The sequence below is a fragment of the Ranitomeya variabilis genome, chromosome 1, assembly GCF_051348905.1.
Source record: "Ranitomeya variabilis isolate aRanVar5 chromosome 1, aRanVar5.hap1, whole genome shotgun sequence".
Taxonomy (NCBI): domain Eukaryota; kingdom Metazoa; phylum Chordata; class Amphibia; order Anura; family Dendrobatidae; genus Ranitomeya; species Ranitomeya variabilis.
This window is the reverse complement of record NC_135232.1, coordinates 203741020-203761934: the sequence shown is the minus strand read 5'-3', so window position 1 is coordinate 203761934 and position 20915 is coordinate 203741020. Positions and strand designations below refer to the sequence as shown.

At 42.5% G+C, this 20915-nt stretch overlaps 1 protein-coding gene across 6 annotated transcripts in view; it reads left to right on the top strand.

The window, feature by feature from the left end:
* The window catches only part of SRRM4 (serine/arginine repetitive matrix 4), a 201441-nt gene that overhangs the window by 82777 nt on the left and 97749 nt on the right, over positions 1–20915 (top strand). For 4 of the 6 annotated variants that reach the window (XM_077292100.1, XM_077292129.1, XM_077292106.1 and 1 more), the window contains exons 2-4: positions 7009–7134; positions 13861–13953; positions 20444–20515. In XM_077292100.1, the coding sequence (XP_077148215.1) occupies positions 7009–7134; positions 13861–13953; positions 20444–20515 (291 nt within the window). Of the gene's footprint in view, positions 1–1356; positions 1481–7008; positions 7135–13860; positions 13954–20443; positions 20516–20915 lie in introns of those variants that run through there. The other 2 variants (XM_077292117.1, XM_077292124.1) reach the window with 2 other exon arrangements.

The following is a 20915-nucleotide window of genomic DNA, read 5'->3' as shown; positions in this document are numbered from 1 at the left end:
CCAGGCATTTTTCTTTTCTTTCTTGCTTTGTCCTACCCTTATTCCAAGAGCCATATTTAGTTTTATTTTCTTGCCAACAAAGCAGTATCAGTAATAATAATCTTTAGTTTTATATAGCACTAACATATTCCGCAGCGCTTTATAGTTTGCACACATTATCATCGCTGTCCCCAATGGGGCTCACAATCTAAAAACCCTATCAGTGTGTCTTTGGAGTGTGGAAGGAAACCGGAGAACACTCACAAAAACATGGGGAGAACATACAAACTCCTTGCAGATGTTGTCCTTGGTGGGATTTGAACCCAGGACTTCAGCGCTGCAAGACTGCAGTGCTATCTCCTGAGCCACCATGCCGCCCTTAGTACTGCTTGTATCTACAACATGATCTGCCTGTGTCTACCTGGTCTCTCACTGTGCTGAGTGCTCCTTACTAGACATGAGCAAATTTGATCGGGTCCCTCCTTATTCGGCAAGCAATTTCGCTTAGGCTACTTTCACACTAGCGTCAGACGACGCACGACGAATTGCGTCGTTGCGATGTACCGACGCTAGCAGTGAATGCGCCGCACAACAGGGGCAGCGGATGCTGTTTTTCAACGCATCCGCTGCCCCATTGTGAGGTGCGGGGAGGCGGGGGCGGAGTTCCGGCCGCGCATGCGCGGTCGGAAAAGACGGGAATGACGCACCAAAAAACGTTGCAAGCAACGTTTTTTGGTGGTGACGGTCCGACGCAATACGACGCAACCATCGCACGACGGTTGCGACGTGTGGCAATGCGTCGCACTGCGTCGCTAATGCAAGTCAATGGAGAAAAAACGCATCCACTTTTGCAGGATGCGTTTTTTCTACAAAACGACGCATAGCGACGTGCAGTGCATGACGCTAGTGTGAAAGTAGCCTTACCGAATAAGCTGCAGAGGGAACCCGGCTACCTGGAATGCTCCGGCTGTCTGGCTGTCTGGCTCCAAAGCATCATGTGTCACGGCTGTGTCACAGTCACAACACACAGGCTCTCAATGCATGTGTTGTGACTGTGACACAGCCACAACACATGCAGCTGTGGTGCTGAACAGCCGGCTTGCCCCATGTTTCCGGGGTCTCTCTGCAGCTTATTTGGTAAGCGCTATAGCTTGCCGAATAAGGAGGGACCTGATCAAATTCGCTCATTTTTAGTAAGGAGTACTCAGCACAGTGAGAGACCAAGTAGACACAGGCAGATCATGTTGTAGATACGAGCAACTGTTTTACCTTACGGTAGCCATGGACATACAATTCAGCACCGCTATATAATGTCTCCACAGCTCACGCTGCTTTTATCTGTGTGCTGATAAATAAGAGCAGGAATCTATCTCTTTTAGTGCTGGGTGTAGGAGACATCATTGCAGCTAGTTTCCATCTACCACCTCAGAGAGAGCTGAAAGTGTAACTCTTCATACGAAAAGTGGTGAAAAATTCAGGATTCAAGTTACATAATGGACAGGTATAGTGTTATTCGCCATTGACACATACGTGACAGGTACACTTTAAGGGTTTCTATTTTTTGCATAACGAGTTTTGAAACATGCAAGAAAATCTACCTGTGCTTTATAGAGCAATTTCCACAGTGGGAAAGCTCACTAATATCCCCCACATTCACTGCCTGATTTTAGGTACAGGTGATGCTTTATATGTCTGGTTTAAAGAACCTGCTGTAATTGGTGTACAAATCCAAGAAAAGCTATTGTTCTTTATCTGGGTTTTTGGCTGTAGCATAAAATTATAGCAGATGCTGTTAGTCAATGTTTTGACGCTTAGGAAAACAACATCAGAGGGTGTCAGACTGAAATCTGTCTGTAATAGAATGGTGATGAGACTTATTCAGCACTAGCTGCTCAAATTCCAGGCACATACTGTGACTTCTCACAGCATAATGCTGATTTCTGTATTACTCAACGATTCTCATGTCACCTTTAAACTGAATGGGTTTTTTTCTCCACAACAATAGTTTCTCCTTTGGATGTCTCAACTCCCACTCAGTAACTTGGATTGTAATTACCTCTTGAATACACTGTAAATCTGGAATTAGCCAATGCATAGCGCAATCATTTTCTTAACTCTGTGTGACCACTTGAGTTTTAATAAGGCTGTTATAGATCACTGGCAAGAAATTGTATATTCACTGACCTTCAAGTACACATTTACTGAGAGAAATTATAAAACAAAGCAATGATATTTTTATAGTAAAATGGCAGCTACAGAAGGAAAACTGCTTTTTGTTAAGAAGAAATTGTTGCATCTAGGGATGAGCGGACCTGTGGAAGTTCAGGTTCTGGTACACAATCCAAACTTTAGTCCAAAGTTTGGTTCAGGTACCAGAACTGTACCTGAACTTAAACCAGAACCTGAACCCCATTGAAAACAATGGAGACCCGAACTTTGGATTTGGGAAAAAAATCTCTCTCTTTCTCTTTGACGGACTTTTCCCGAAACTCTGAAAACTACAAAGGACTTTCTGGACAAGTCCATGTTCAGTGTTTAGTACCGGACACTAACTGTTCGGTATGAACCCCAAACTTTTAGGATCAGGTTCGCTCATCTCTAGTTGTATCAAAAAACAACCATGCTACAGTCACATCCTCACAGCAAAGTCTGCTGCTCCACGCTACCTCATGGTGCAAAACAACCATGCTACAGTCACATCCTCACAGCAAAGTCTGCTGCTCCACGCTACCTCATGGTGCAAAACAACCATGGTACAGTTACATCATCACAGCAAAGTCTGCTGCTCCACGCTACCTCATGGTGCAAAACAACCATGCTACAGTCACATCCTTACAGCAAAGTCTGCTGTTCCACGCTACCTCATGGTGGAAAACAACCATGCTACAGTCACATCCTCACAGCAAAGTCTGCTGCTCCACGCTACCTCATGGTGCAAAACAACCATGCTACAGTCACATCCTCACAGCAAAGTCTGCTGCTCCACGCTACCTCATGGTGCAAAACAACCATGCTACAGTCACATCCTCACAGCAAAGTCTGCTGCTCCACGCTACCTCATGGTGCAAAACAACCATGCTACAGTCACATCCTTACAGCAAAGTCTGCTGTTCCACGCTACCTCATGGTGGAAAACAACCATGCTACAGTCACATCCTCACAGCAAAGTCTGCTGCTCCACGCTACCTCATGGTGCAAAACAACCATGCTACAGTCACATCCTCACAGCAAAGTCTGCTGTTCCATGCTACTTCATGGTGCAAAACAACCATGCTACAGTCACATCCCACATTCTCACAGCAAAGTCTGCTGCTCCACGCTACCTCATGGTGCAAAACAACCATGCTACAGTCACATCCTCACAGCAAAGTCTGCTGTTCCACGCTACCTCATGGTGCAAAACAACCATGCTACAGTCACATCCTCACAGCAAAGTCTGCTGCTCCATGCTACCTCATGGTGCAAAACAACCATGCTACAATCACATCCTCACAGCAAAGTCTGCTGCTCCACGCTACTTCATGGCGCAAAACAACCATGCTACAGTCACATCCTCACAGCAAAGTCTGCTGCTCCACGCTACCTCATGGTGCAAAACAACCAAGCTACAGTTACATCCTCACAGCAAAGTCTGTTTCTTCGCTCTACCTCATGGTGCCTCCGTATTGTGCAGTATGGAGACACCATACATGCAACACTTCTAGGGGCAAACACGATACACCATATCACATTTTTTCTCACAAACATTGGAAGCCTCTATGTGAAATATGAATACTGCATACAGAGAGCCAGGAGGGACAGTGTGGCCCCATACATTTTTATAGATGTATATAGCTGTTTTACTGCTCAGTACTCCTTCAAGGTTCTGTGGAGTTGACAGTGGTAATACATTGATCTGCATGATAACTTTCTTAAATAGAAATGTGGGTTATGCATATATTAGTATAGAGGTTCAATGTATGCCTCTTCTTATACTTTATCTTTTCCAACCCCTTAAGGGCCCTTCCATAGTTATGAATGCTCGGATACATATTTACGACCCATCAGGCAGTTAGAGAAAGCAAAGACAGACTGCAAAAGCTCTGAATCTTGCGGAAACACTACACATCAGCCAGAAGAATTAAAATAATTAATCTGTTAATCAGTCTACCAAGGTGGCCTAAGATATACCTGACATGCAAAAGGTGTTACATAGTCATGCCCAGTCAGAAATTTGGCTTACAGGGGTTGTCCAGGATTTGCAGAAAAATTTGCAGTCACTAGACTTGTTCGGCTTCTCCCAGTAGAACTAACCACAAGAATGCAAATCACATATATATGAGGCCACGTGATCCCATGCTCAGTCCTGCGAATTGTGACAGCATGCACGATTCTGCACCCTGCAGTCACATGGAGTGTCTGTAGACTTTTGTCACAGGCCTGGACAACCTCTTTAACCACTTGGATCTGATCTGTATTTTCCTCTCGTTTGAAAGCATTTCCAACAGTACATGAAAGAAAGGTGAAGAAAAGCCAAACAGAGCAAAAGGGGCATAACACTCCTTCAAATATCTCAGCAATGTCTACAGCTTATTTATTTTCTTTTCTAGACAAATTTATTTGAAAACTTAAGAAATCATAGTAAATCCTACAGGGTTCTGATAATATGTTTGTCTATGTTAGAATATTAACGTAAACCCATTCACAGAATCTTTTGTGATTTATGATAATATATACGCTCTTATTATTTGAATTCCTGTCTTTAATGTCAGTAGGATCAACACTCCTAAGCCACCTCTATGGGCATGTAGGTCATAGGAAGCCCAATAACATGATACGTTTATATGTGCGATCTTACATAGTTATATAGTTACGTAGGTTGAATAAAGACCTAGGTCCATCAAGTTCAACCTTTCTCCACCAATTGTACATTTCGTCATTAATCTAGATATAACCCGCAATGTTATGTGTATCAAGCAAATCGTCTAGCCCTTTTTTAAAAGCTGTTATAGTGTCTACCATTACTACCTCCTGTGGTAGGGCATTCCACAGTCTGAGTGCTCTAACTGTAAAGAACCCTTTCCTGGTTTCCCGATCTGATGTCTTATTCCAGAGAAAACCACATTTTTCTTATATGTAAATGAGCTGTTCAGGACTATGGGTCGGGCACTGATCTGCACGAGAATCTGCCTCTAAAGTTTATTATAAATAAAAGAAGGTGTTAACAGTGTGATGTGTATTTGTTACCAGTGTAATATGTTATGGCTGATCTCTGCTCTCCTGATCTCACTACAGAGCTGAGTGTGGTGTAGTGCCGTGGTGTTCATATCGTGCAGTAAATGAGGCAGTGACTGAGGAAAAGTTCACAGCAAACGTATTTAATGTCCAAACAACTCACAAAATAATCATCACACGGTATCTTCCGGATCGCAGCGGGGTATCACAACAGTCCTTAGTCGAGACCAGTTGCCGAGGGTGACTGCACCACTGTATCACACTGCAGGATGCCAGGCATTCGCTGCTCTTGATTCTGTGTTATCTCACACAAGCAGGACGTTGCAGAGCCATCTGCTCTGCTACTTGCAAACAAACACTGACACACTCAACCCTTTGCTGCAGGGTTTTTAAATAGAATCTGTGGCCATGAGCCACTTGCAAAACACGTCCCGGAGGGAGCAAACTGCCCCACTATCATCCTGTAGTTCGCTCCAAAAATATAAACCCATGCCGAGTTTTCTTAAATCTGCCTTGGGCAAATAGCTTGCCCAAGACCAAACTTACTTTTATTTTGCACTTCAATCACACCTATATCTGTGACTGCAATGCACTCCAGCGGTCTTAATATGCTTCTATGTGCATCCTGTGTGACACATAGCGGCCCTCACATATAACACCTGTCACTGCCTCACAGAGGTTATAACTGACACATCTACAGGTTCCTCTCACTTTCAACTTCCATCTCACAGGCAGTAGTGTTGCAATACAGCTGAGCTGTAGAGCTGCTGCAAATGTGTTTGTAATGAGACAAAGTTCAGATCTACTGTTCTGTGTTAGTTACATGTCTCACACTAGTAACTCTTCCTTTTATTAAAAATAAGCTCTGGAGGCAGATTCTCATGCAGAATAGTGCCCAGCTTATAGTCCTGAACAGCTCATTTATATATTGAGAAACACATCGTTTTTTTAATAAGACATCGGATCGTAGATATCAAGCTATCATTTTATTCAGCTATCTATGACCTAAATGCTGATATAGACTGCTTAGGAGTATTACTCCTGCGGACAGTTTCCCTTTAACATTAGTAGCTGTCTTACTTGTATATACACAGCTCTGGCAAAAATTAAGAGACCACTGCAAAATGTTCAGTTTATCTGATTTTTATCATTATAGGTATATTTTTGAGTAAAATGGAAATTGTTCTTTTAGTTTACAAACTTCTGACAACATGTCTCTGAATTTGCAAGCAATAAATTTTGGGTTTATTTTCTGAAAAGGAGAAATGGTCAAAATAAAAAAAACAGTGTTTTCAGACCTCAGTTTATACAAAGAAAACAAGTTCATAATTATTTAGAAACGACAATACTAATGTTTTAACTCGGGAAGAGTTCAGAAATCAATATTTTGTGGCATAACCATGATTTTTAATCACAGCTTTCATGCGTCTTGGCATGCTTTCCACCAGTCTTTCACACTGCTCCTGGTGCTAAAATGTAAGCAGTTCTTCTTTGCTTGATGACTTGTGACTATCCATCCTCCTCTTGATTACATTCCAGAGGTTTTCAATGGGGTTCAGGTCTGGAGATTGGGCTGCCCATGACAGGGCCTTGATGTGGTGGTCTCTTAACTTTTTAACTTTTGCCAGAGTTGTAATATATATATATATATATATATATATATATATATATATATATATATATATATATATATATATATATATATATATATATATATATATATATATATATACACATATGTATACTGAACACTTGATCTTTCATTAACCTACAGATGGATAGTAAAATAATTGCATCTTTATTTTTTACATGCAGTGACAATGTGAAATGCTCATCATCTCCAAACAAAGAGACAAGACAAGAGAAGCTAAATGTAAATTTAGAGAATGGAGGTATAACAGGAAGACTCGGTAGAGAGCTCAGTCCACGCCAGCACCATAGGTAAAACTTTCTAAATAACACTATGACTAATCTAAACCTTACAAATGACTGAAATAACACGTATCATTTATTTTTTACGCATTGCTCATATAGTGCCATCATATTCCACAGCACTTTATATACATTATTGGCACTCTCCCCATTGGTGCACACAATCTAGATCACCTATCAGTACGCATTTGGAAGTAAACTGGAGTTCCTGGAGGAAACCCACAAAACCACAGGGAGAACAGACAAACTCCTTGTAGATGTTGTCTTTGGTTGGAATTGAACCCATGACCCCAGCGCAGCAAAGCAACAGTGCTAACCACTGAGCCACCAAGCTGCCTGTGCAGACATGTTCTGAAAAGACCCAATTATATAGTTCACTAAAACATGTAATAGCGTTACACTTTAGTGCAATTAAAATCATACAAGTTTTAAAGCGATTTTCCTCATCCATCAATCTACAACCCACAGGCCCAGGTAAATGTAAAAAATAAAATAAAATGAGTATTAATTACCCTTCCTAGGTCCAGAGCTGTGTCTTAGTCACATCCAACGTTCTGCAGCTGATCAGTGAGCTCAGTGACTATCTCATTGTAGACCGCATGAACCACTGAGCTCAGTGATTGGCTGCAACACGTCACCGCTGCGACCAAACAGAGATCAGGGCAGCGTCAGAAGCACAGTGCTAGACCTGGGGAGGGTAAGTAAAGCTTAGTTTGCTTTTATGCATCTAAATTGGTCTGCGGGCATAAAATTGGTGAAAAAAGGAAAATCACTTAAAGGGAAGGTGCCATAAAAAAAATTTTTTTACAGCAATTGTAAAAATGTAAAGAATTAATGTTTAAATTTTCTTAAAAAATATTTTCATTTGTTTATAATTTAGTAAAATATGAAAAATAATTTGAAAAGTTTTGGAATTTTCACTTTTAAACACTAGGGGGAGCAGCTGCTGAAATTTCAGAAAGACCTAGTGTACAACTAGCTCACATTACTGCACTGCAGTAATTATGGGCGGAGTCTGCTATGTGTGATGTCTCCTCTCCTTCCCTTCTGGGCGTTTGCTAAGGGATAAGAGGATGATATTCAGGAACCCAGTGAGCAGCCATTTTGTTGGTGACTGCAGAGTAAGGCTGCCGTCACACTAGCAGTATTTGGTCAGTATTTTACATCAGTATTTGTAAGTGGAACAAATAGAGGAAAAGTATAATAGAAACATATGCACCACTTCTGCATTTATCACCCAGTCCTGGTTTTGGCTTACAAATACTGAGGTAAAATACTGACCAAATACTGAATGTGTGACCGCAGCCTTGTACTGACAAGTAGACAGTCACCGAGGATGGCAGGCAGCAAGGATTCTGGGAGATATGTGGTGGAGGGAGCAGGGTGACAGCAGCACAGAGTATTTCAGGAGAGCAGTGTGCTGGTCTTTGGGGGGCACCCTGTTCAGTGCACAGAGCAGCCAGGGATTGTACATAGAACGCTGTCTTTTATACACATGGATGGACCGTCTGCTCCACAGAAATCCAGGAAACATTTCTGCGGATTGATGGCCTGTTCTGATCCAGACTTTGCATGCTAAGACCCCATTCCCCTCCTCAGATCCTGTCTTCTCCATCCTGTCCTGGCGATGTGTGAAAGTGAGACGTCAGGCGAAGTACGGGGTGACGCTGGGAAGGAAATGTAGCCATATAGTAACAATAAAAATGAGACCCCTCTCTTCAGCTGCCTCACTAGCCCTGACTGCACCTAACTGGAGGTCATGCTGCCCCCTCTATTACCCCAGACCCACGTGCAGGTGCTCAGCCAGAACCACCATAGAATGGGTCCACTTTCTGAAGATAACACTGCCATAGTGTTCTCACATAATGCCACCATATAGATCACACATAATACCGCCATATACATCACACACAATACTATCAAATAGATCACACAATACTGTCATACAGTTCTCACATACCACCATATAGATCACAAATAATACCGCCATATAATTCTCACCTAGTACTTCCACATAGATCACACATAATCCCACAATATAGTTCTCATATACCACTGTCATATAGTTTTTACATCATTCCACAACACTGAGCAAACATAATATTGCCATATAGATCACATATAATACCGTCACATAGATCACACAATACTTGGCGGCATAATGTGTGATATTATATATATATTATAATATCCCGGCATAATGTGTGGTCTTTATGGGAGTATATGTGAGATAGATATATATATATCGGCATTATACGTGATCCATATGGTATTGTGCTGCTCTAGGGAGGTGAGAGACGTATGGTGGAAGGAGCAGGGTGACAGGAGCACAGTATTTCAGGACAGCAGTGTACTGGTCTGTGGGTGGGAGGGTGTGCTCACACTCACACGCTCGCAACTGTATACTTATAGCCTTTACTGGCTATTAAAATGGGGGACACCCCCCAAAAAAAGACGTGGGGCCCCCTTATAATTAATAACCATCAAATATTATGCAGACAGCTGCGGGCTGACATTAATAGCCTAGGAAGGGGCCATGGATACTGTCCCCCCCCCCCAGGCTAAAAACATCAGCTCTCAGCTGCCTTTTACATGCGCCTTTTCTGGCGCTTTGCCTGGCAATTTCCACTTACCCTGTAGCGGTAGCAAGTGGGGTTCATATTTGTGGGGTTAATGTCACCTCCATATTGTCCGGTGACATCAAGCCCACGGCTTAGTAATGGAGAGGCGTCTATAAGGCACCCATCCATTACTAATCCTATAGTTGTATTGTAAATAAAGACTCGGCCAGAATAAAGTCCTTTATTAATCTTTTTTAAACCATACCGAACGCATAATCCTCGACTCCCTCATCTCCCACAACAAAAATAATAAACCACATTGAGGAAAGACACGCAGGGGGGAGAGGAGTGCATAGGAGAGGATTAGATACTGACTGCTAAGCCGTGTATCTAATCCTGGCCTGTGTGATACCGACAGCTGAGCCGTGTATCTAATCCTGTCCTGTGTGATACCGACAGCTGAGCCGTGTATCTAATCCTGTCCTGTGATACCGACTGCTGAGCCGTGTATCTAATCCTGTCCTGTGATACCGACTGCTGAGCCGTGTATCTAATCCTGTCCTGTGTGATACCGACTACTGAGCCGTGTATCTAATCCTGTCCTGTGTGATACCGACTACTGAGCCGTGTATCTAATCCTGTCCTGTGTGATACCGACTACTGAGTCGTGTATCTAATCCTGTCCTGTGATACCGACTACTGAGCCGTGTATCTAATCCTGTCCTGTGTGATACCGACTGCTGAGCCGTGTATCTAATCCTGTCCTGTGTGATACTGACTGTTGAGGACACAGTACACGGGACAGGATTAGCTACCCAGGACAGAGGTAGCAGTGGTAGGTGTATATAGAGGCAGGTAGCAGTGGTATATAGAGGCAGATAGTGGTATACAGAGGCAGGCAGACAGTGGTATACAGAGGCAGGCAGACAGTGGTATACAGAGGCAGGCAGGTAGCAGTGGTATACAGAGGCAGGCAGGTAGCAGTGGTATACAGAGGCAGGCAGACAGTGGTATACAGAGGCAGGCAGTGGTATACAGAGGCAGGCAGTGGTATACAGAGGCAGGCAGTGGTATACAGAGGCAGGCAGGCAGGTAGCAGTGGTATACAGAGGCAGGCAGACAGTGGTATACAGAGGCAGGCAGTGGTATACAGAGGCAGGCAGTGGTATACAGAGGCAGGCAGTGGTATACAGAGGCAGGCAGGCAGGCAGGCAGGCAGTGCTAGGTGGTATATAGGGGCTGGTAGCAGTTTTAGATGCATAAGAAAATAAAAACGCTGTACTTACCTTCTTTCCTCTACCAGGAAGTGCTGAGTCATGTTTAGGGCAGAGCAGTGTGACGATCTCCCTGCTCTGCTCTGAACAGGTCGGCAGTGATTGCAGCCTGTAGTGTAATACTAAGTACAGGCTGCAATCACAGCCCCTTGCTGCAGATACTTACCTCGGACCCTCGCTTCCCAGCAGCAGCTTCTGCCATCGCACGCACTGAGCTGTGTGTGCGATGGCAGAGGGAAATAAACAAAATGGCCGCGATCTCCTCTCACAGCTGTGACGTGGCAGCTCAGTGGGCGTGGCCAAGTCACAGCTGAGAGGCAGGAGATGCGGTCGGAGCCCGACTGTTGGCTCCTATGTACATGGCTGCCGTAAGTGAGGAGTGCAAGTGTCGTGCCCAGACACTTACACCCACACTAATGAAAATGGCGGCCTCCAGTGGTGAATGTAAAAGTGAATAAATAAAAAAGTATGAAAGAGGTACATTTACTTTTGTATTAAAAATAATTGATTGTATAATCAATAATTATTAATACAAAAACTAAAATCACGGCACCCTCCCTTTAAGTCAGTCAATATTGCTAGGTGCCATAAAACCCTTTCAGAAAATCTCCCAGTAAAACAATTTCTTTGATAAGCCGCTAAAGTGACCTTTTTGCTGACCTCCAAGTTTAATGTGACAGGGAATTCAATATACACTGGCAATACTGTCATGTGAACAACCGGCTCCAGGCTTACAACTATTATAACTACAATTCAAGGCTTTTTTGTTGTTATTTTATTGAGAACATTTTATGATTGGTCGTGAATAGCGGCTAAAAAATCCAATTGATGTCAGTAATGCCAGCTACTGGGGTTTTATCACACTGATCGGTGTTCTGATACGAGCTCTTCTCTGGATGAAGGAAGGGTTGGAAGAAGCAGGCAGCAGACAGGACACTTGCTGATTCAATGTAGGATGCTATCAGATCGTGTGATGTATGATAGACTGCAGCTAATGCAGAAGACAGAAGTAACGCCAAGTCTGTGCTAAGGTCTTATTGGATTGTATCCTCTTAATGGGAATCTGTCACCAGATATTTGCTATCCCATCTAAGAGCAGCATGATATAGAGAAAGAGATTCTGATTCCAGCAATTTATCACTTAGGCCGGAGTCACACTAGAGCGTGATACGGACGAGTGTTATGCAATAAAAAATCGCATAGCACTCGGAACAATGTTAATCTATGGGGCAGCTCCTATCATCTGTTGTTTTCTCGGCCGTATTATACGTGCAAGAGAAATTGCAGCATGCTACGATTTGCACTGTATTACGGCCGAGACTCGCCAATGAAAGTCTATGGATGCAAGAAAAACTCGCACACCACACGGTCCATCACTGTGTGACTTGCAAGAAATGCGCACCGGCGTCCTTTAGAAAAGCTGGCAATTCAGTGCGGTGTACAGTAAAATCACACTGACAGGGTAGAATAGATAAAATAAATGTCTACACATAGTATAGGTAGATATATATATATAGGACTAAACTGAAGGAATGCAGTCATTGATTCTCAGTCCACCTACAGTGTGTTTATAGACAAATCACTACATTAGACAATTATGCATAATTTTTTTTTACATTTTTTTAAATCAATAAATTCTATAAAACTGTTGATGCAATTAGATTTTAAATGTGCACTCATTTTTAACTGTTCCGTAGATTACTTGGGCTTCATTCCAAATTTTCTTTACTTTGCAATGATTTTTAGTGATATACAATGTGATCAATACTATTCCTATGCCATAATATGCAATTAATATCTTTGCACATACATATAGTCATAATTTAATAGCAGAGTAGGGCAGATTGATTTGCGGAACTTCAGTCCATCGGCCAGATCAGTGGTCTTTTTCTGCTGAATGGGAGGCTTGCAGATATTTTACCTTCCGGGATCTCTGGCATGGCTTTTGATTAGACGGGCTGATTCACCAACATTTTAGGTTGCTCCAGCACGTTTAATCAAAAGCTCCACCAGGAAACCCAGAAAGTAAGAGACTCGTGAGCCTACTACCACCCATTGGCCAGAGACTACTCATCTGGCTGATGGATAGTAGCTCCATGAATCGATCCCCTCATCGCTATCTAATAGCACTGGAAAAAAGGATGATATTTTACACTCTCTTTAAGAGAGGTTCATAATCCAAGTCTTTTTTTGCACCAATGACATGGAAAAAAGGCATCCTGAAACATGCTGTACTGGATTATTGTTATGTGCTCTATGGGCTTGGCATTGCCATTTTCCCACCACTATCAATACATATGCTTTGAAGATAGAAATTATGCTTTTATACGTAATAAAGTTAAAAAAAGCCGTAATCAGTGGCGCTCCTCCATTTCCCTAAGTTGTTAGTACATGACCCCTATAGTGACCACTGATGACAGCCTAAGGGATCCTTCTTACTTGCGAGAAATACGTCCGAGTCTCGCAGGTTAAAACCAAGCTCTGGCACCGGCACTCCAGAGCGGAGTGTGCAGCTCCATCTATTGCTATGCGGCCGCACGCTCCGCTCTGGAGTGCCGGTGCCAGAGCAGGGTTGTAACCTGCGAGACTCAGACAGATTTTTTTGCAAGTGAGAAGGAGCCCTAAGAAGAACATCATGGCTGCAGTTTTCATGTGACACCCCCCACTGGAAGAGAAAGTGAGACGCCCACTGGGGGGTGCAGACAGTAGGACAGAGAAGCAGCAAAATTTCGGTAGGTGGGTATGCATTTTTTTCTGCACCACCCAGGACCCATTCATATAGTATTTAAAAGTAGTAGACAATCACTCTAAAATAATATTAGTATAATTTTCAAATGAACCGTGGTAAATAGACGTATTATGAAATCAAATTCTCATGGCAGTCCTTGTCTTCTGTCTAGTGATAAGTTCCCAGAAGCAGAACAACTCAGCCCTTCGCGACCTCTCAAGGGGAAAAAGAAGAAGAAAAAATCAGATCGCAAAAAGAGAAACAGGTTGGTCTAAATTATAGTGAAATTGTAGGTTTCTTGCACACATTTTATTGTCTATATGTAAAATAATAATTGCACACAGCAGACCAGGCTACGCTTACTGTGTATATACCTATGTCACATTCACTGATTACAGAAAAAAATAAGTATATATTATTTGAACCAGTAAGTGTGGTTTAGATAATGAAATGCAAAGTATTAAAAAATAAACCATACTATTGCAATTATTTAATGATTTTATTTCTGTAAATTAAAATGTTTGTATCTATTTGTTTGCTTAGTGTTACAATATAAAATCATATGCCAGCTCAGTTAGTAATATCACATCAATGTAATAAATATTAGGGTGATTTCACACACTTTGCTTGGATTGTAATAACTTACCTGACCGGCGTGTCTCCTGACCTTAAGGCTGCCGTCACACTATCAGTATTTGGTCAGTATTTTACATCAGTATTTGTAAGCCAAAACCAGGAGTGGAACAATTAGAGGAAAAGTATAATAGAAACATATGCACCACTTCTGTATTTATCACCCACTCCTGGTTTTGGCTTACAAATACTGATGTAAAATACTGACCAAATACTGATAGTGTGACGGCAGCCTAAGGGTATGTGCACACGTATTTTGGAGCTCTGTGGATTCTTCCACAGCGGATTTGTGAAATCCGCAGGTAAAAGGCACTGCGTTTTACCTGCGGATTTCCTGCAGAATTACTGCGGATTTATTGCAGAATTAGTGTGGATTCCACTGCGGTTTTACACCTGCGGATCCCTATTGAGGAGCAGGTGTAAACCGCAGCAGAATCCGCACAAATAATTGACATGCTGCGGAATATAAACCGCTGCGTTTCCGCATGTTTTTTTCCGCAGCATGTGCACTGCGGATTGCGTTTCCCATAGGTTTACATTGCACTGTAAATGCATGGGAAACCCGCAGCTGCGGAACTGCTGCGGATCCGCAGCAAAATCCGCAGCGTATGCACATAGCCTAAATAACTGCCTCATATACGCCTATGAAGCAGGTCAGGAAATCTACTGGTGGAGTGTTCAATCTAGCAAAGTTTGTGTTTCACAGATGTGTGAGATCACCATCAGCCTAAAGGTACCTTCACACTAAACGACTTTGTAGCGATAACGACAGCGATCCGTGACGTTGCAGCGTCCTGAATAGCGATATCGTTGTGTTTGACATGCAGCAGCGATCTGGATCCCGCTGTGATATCGCTGGTCGTTGCTGAAAGTTCAGAACTTTATTTGGTCGTCAGATCGGCGTGTATCGTTGTGTTTGACAGCAAAAGCAACGATGCCAGCGATGTTTTACAATGGTAACCAGGGTAAATATCGGGTTACTAAGTGCAGGGCCGCGCTTAGTAACCCGATATTTACCCTGGTTACCATTGTAAAAGTAAAAAAAAAACACTACATACTCACCCTCTGATGTCTGTCACGTCCCCCGGCGTCCGCGCTGCTGCTCAGAGCTTCCTGCACTGAATGTGTCAGTGCCGGCCATAAGGCAAAGCACAGCGGTGACGTCACCGCTGTGCCCTGCTACTGCTGGCGCTTACACAGTGCAGGGAAGCGGACGCCGGGGGACGCGAATATAAGTATGTAGTGTTTGTTTTTTTACATTTACACTGGTAACCAGGGTAAAAATCGGGTTACTAAGCGCAGCCCTGCGCTTAGCAACCCAATGTTTACCCTGGTTACCCGGGGACTTCGGCATCGTTGGTCGCTGGAGAGCTGTCTGTGTGACAGCTCTCCAGTGACCACACAGCGATGCTGCAGCGATCGGCATCGTTGTCAATATCGCTGCAGCGTCGCTTAGTGTGAAGGTACCTTAAGGCCAGGTCCACACGCAAGTATTTTGGTCAGAATTTTACATCAGTATTTGTAAGCTAAAATGAGGAGTGGGTGAAAATGCTTTTAGGCTATGAGCGCATGATGCAGATTTGCTTGTGTATAATTCTGCGCATATTCTGTCTCTCTTGGCAGAAACCGCAGTTGAAATTCCCATCGCATTTGATATGTTTTTTGATTTGATGCGGATTTTCATGCAAATTTATAAACTAAGTAAAGAAATATTATAAAAAAAAATGTGATACCCTCATTAATATTAAATAAAGAAACACCCGCACACACACACACACACAATTAAATAAAGAGACACACACAATTAAAAAACGAGACACACCCACACACAATTAAATAAAGAGACACACACACAGTCACCAGCCTATGTAGGAGCATTAACATAATTAACCTACATATTCTGTAACAAAACACCAACTATTATTGAGCTATGTCCCCACAGTCAGTACACGGCACGTGTCCACTCCATCCAAAGTGCTGCTAGCTTTTGAACGCAGGTGTTCATTGAACCATGCGGAATCACCGCGTCCAATACATTGGACGGTTGATATTTATCTTGCGGAGACTGAGCGTCTGCCCAAGATAAATAGACATGTTGCGGTCAGGAAATATGCGTCACATGTCAGTCTCCTCATGGAAGCCGCGGGCACCGGTGCACGCATAGTGGACATGGGATTTCTTGAAATCCCATCCACTATGCTGTAACATTTGGCCGCTGCGGGTTGGACGCTGTGGATGTATGCAGAGCCCAACCCGCAGCGTTTACTGACTTTGGAAACATACCCTCAGAAATCTGCATGAAATGCAATATCTGTTTATTTTACAAAAAAATATTTTTTTAAATTGCGTGGGCTCCCACAAAATTTTAAAAACCAGCAGAGGGAAAGCTGAGGGCTGATGTTAATATTATGGGAAGGAACCAATAGCCACAAAGGTTCCCAGGCTTTAATATCAGCTCACAGCTGTTTGTTTAGCCTTTACTGGCTAGTTTACAGGGGAACCCCAGAAAAATAATTGACATGGGGTCCCCTATAAAATCGAACCACCAAAGACTAGGCAGACAGCTGCCGGCTGATATTAATAGCCTGGGAAGGGGCCATGGATATTGGCCCCCAGGCTAAAAACATCAGCTCTCAGCTGCCCCAGAAAAGGCTCATCTCTAAGATGTGCCAATTCTGGCACTTAGCCTCACTCTTCCCACTTGCCCTGTAGCAGTGGCAAGTGGGGTTCATATTTGTAGGGTTGATGTCACCTTTGTATTGTCAGGTGACAAAAGCATCTATAAGATACCTATCCATTACTAATCCTATAGTTACACGTTAAATAAAGACACAGCCAGAAAAAGTCCTTTATTTGAAACAATCACACAGTCGCACACACACAGACAACCGCACACAGACACAGACACACATCCGCACACAGCCGCACACACACAGACATCTGCACATAGACATCTGCACACACAGACACCCGCACACACAGACACAGACACCTGCACACACAGACACCCGCACACAGCCACACAGACACCCGCAGACAGAAACCCACAGACAGACACGCACATATTCTCCGCTCACACACTCTTCCTCCTTCTGACATCATTTCCTTTTTGCAGCGTTTTTGCCATCAAATCTGCAGCAAATCCACAAACCATTTACACCTGCAGATTTGCTGCGGATTTTACTGACTCAATGGAAGTCAATGGGTGCAGAAACGCTGCAGATCCACAAAAAGAATTGACATGCTGCGGAAAATAAAATGCTGAGTATAAGGATGGAAATTTCTGCAGCATGTGCACACCAATTCAGGAATGCCATTGATTAATATTGCTTTAATAATCCAGTGCGGATTTTTAGCATTTCCGCATGGAAAAAAACCTGCAGAAATGGAACAAATCCGCAACTTGTGCACATAGCTTTACCCTGATTGTTCTGCTCCTGATTTTGGCTTACAAATTCCTATTTTAAATCACCTAAGGCTTAGGGCTCACTCACATATGGGACGATTGCAATCCAATTAAAAATGTGATTGCATTCAGACCAATGTTAATCAATGAGGCAATGTAGATCTGTGATTATTTTCTCAGCTGTAATCAGACAGAGAAAAAAATTGCAGCAAGCTATGAGTGGATGCGAGTCAATGAGTGCAAGAAAAAAAATTGCAGGGTGCACAGACCCTGCATGTGCCGTCCGAATTTTACCTACACATCTCAAAGGAAATCCAACATTTCATCAGCCAAATACAGTAAATTCACAGCCTGAACCATCAGAATAGAATAGATAGAAATATGTCAGTGGAATACATATAATCAGTACTTTGCATGTGTAGTTTTCTGTACTTGTGTTTAGTTAATAATTAAATAAATAAATGAAAAAAAATGGTGTGGTTGTCCCACCTATTTTTAATGACCAGCATAGACTAAGCAGACAGCTGTGGGCTGATATTAATAGGCTAGTAGGAGGCCATGGATATTGGCCCCTTCCCTGACTAATAACACCAACCCTCAGCTGCCCCAAAAATGTCTCATACATTAGATGTGCCAATTCTGGCACTAAGCCTTGACTCTTCCCGATTGCCCTGGTGTGGTGGCAATTGGGGTAATCGTTTTGAGGATGATGTTAGCTATGTAATATGACAAAAAGCCCAAGGGTTAGATTCTGCCACACTCAGAGGCTGTGATAAGTGGTGACATCAGTAATGTGACTGCTCACCATGGCTGGACCCTGTGGATTTTTTTTTTCTTATAAATGGGTAAAAGACAGTAATTGTCCGGAAGTGCTTTTTACATTTAAATGACTTGTATGTGTGTATGTTTTTATCTTTTGACTAACGGCGGACACCCCTCCCTTACTAACACCTGGATTTGGTGTCAGTGGACATTACACAGCTGACATCAACCCCAACACCATTACCCCGATGACCACTGAACCAGGACAATCAGTTAGAGCCGAGGCTAAGTGCCAGAATTGTTTCATCTAATAGATTTGCCATTTCTGGGGTGGATGAGGGCTGGTGTTATTATTCTGAGAAGGGGATAATATCCATTGCCCCTTCCCAGCCTATTAATATCAGCCTGCAGCTGTCTGCTTAGCCTTTGCTGGTTATTAAAAATATGGGGGATCTCACGTAGTTTTTTTTTTTAATTATTTGTTTAATGGGTTAAATAAGGCAAAACACCCTTAAGTGCTACATGAAAGGCACTAAAGGCTGCTATCTATCTATCTATCTATCTATCTATCTATCTATCTATCTATCTATCTTCTATCTATCTATATTTGTATATAAGATTGATTTATTAGTTTGTAAACTTTCTTTAAATGTCATAGAGAATTACTGTATGTAAAAGCTCATGCTAAAAATTAATTGCACATGGATTGCATACACATGTCACAATTATGTCATATAGATGCTAGGTGAGAAAATCACATTATACTGGCATGACACTCACATGACACTCGTCCTACTTTTGTGGATCAACATCGGACCGATTTTTTATTTGGTCATGTGACTCTAGCCTTATAATTCAACTGCCTTTCTGGTTTAACAAACATAGGCTTAGTTTTTATTTCCTTATACTGTATATACTTGAGTATAAGCTGACCTGAATATAAGCCGAGGCACCTTATTTTACCACAAGAAACTAGAAAAACTTATTGACTCTAATATAAGCCTGGTATACATTGTCCCCTCATCCCCATCCTTGTATGCATGGCTCCTCATCCCTATCCTGGTATACATGACCCCTCATCCTTATTCTGGTGTGCATGGCCACCTCATCCCTATCCTGGTGTGTATAGTCTCCTCATCCCCATCCTGGTTTGCATAGTCTCCTCATCCCCATCCTTGAATGCATGGATCCTCATCCCTATCCTGGTAGGCATGGCTCCTCATCCCTATCCTGGTATGCGTGGCCTCCTCATCCTTATCCTGGTTTCCATGGCCTTCCTGCAGTGGCCAGGCTTTCACGTGTGCCCACTACTAAAGGGAATGAATATTCACTGCCCTCCATGCCCATGAGAGTGGCAGTGAATATTAATTAATTAATATTAATTCCCTTTAGTAACGGCACACGTGATCGCCCGGTCAATGCAGGAAGCCGGAGGCTGCTGCTACTGTGCCCGCTACTAAAGAGCAACGAATACTCACTGCCAGCGCAGTGAATATTATTTTTTTTTAGCAGTGGGCACACGTGAAAGCCCGGCTGCTGCAGGAAGCCACTGCTCTGCTGCTGTCGTTCCCACTCCATCTTGTGGGACCCTCATCCGAGTGTAAGCTGAGGGGGCTTTTGCAGCATAAAAAATGTGCAGAAAAACTCGGCTTATATTCGAGTATATACGTTATATACCTAACAAAAAGTCAACCATTCAATTGAAACAATTGATCCACTAATTTTATCAAAAATAATTCCCATTTCCAGAGCTTATTTGTAACCTGTAAATCAAGTGCAATTTTTATTGTATGTTTAGTTGTTTGGATGATTTTTGGGGGTCGAAAAAAGTGTTATCCAAAGGAGGGATTTAGAAGTATTTGAATTATTCAGGTGGAACAAGCAGTAGTTATGGTCTCTCTAGGTTATTATGCAGAAATGTTAAATTTCACTCACCATATGTTTTCATCTCCAGATCACGGTCTTACAGTCCTTCCCCTGTAAAAAAGAAAAAGAAGAAGAGTTCAAAGAAGCAGAAGAGAAACAGGTATGAGATTTCTATCCTGCTTTAGCAAGACATTTCATAAATGTACCCCATGGGTTTTGGTCTCTTTGCATTATGCCATACTTTCAGTGATGTACTATATATATGTTATGTATAACTAGAACACTAACACAACCCCTGAACACATACCCCATAAGGGCATTTATACAACATAGAGTGGGGACCCCCAAGTAAGTGCAGCATTCTGTCTGGTGATTTTCCTGTATTTCATTGATGATTCATCTTGTATCTAACTGTAGGTTCAAAATACATGTTTTGAAAAGATGAAACGAACCAAAAAGTCCATCCATCGAGGATCTATGGCATAATTGTTATTTGTTGTTATTTCCCCGATTAATGCTTTTGTCGACCTACCCTATAACCTTTAATGTCATTGTAATCA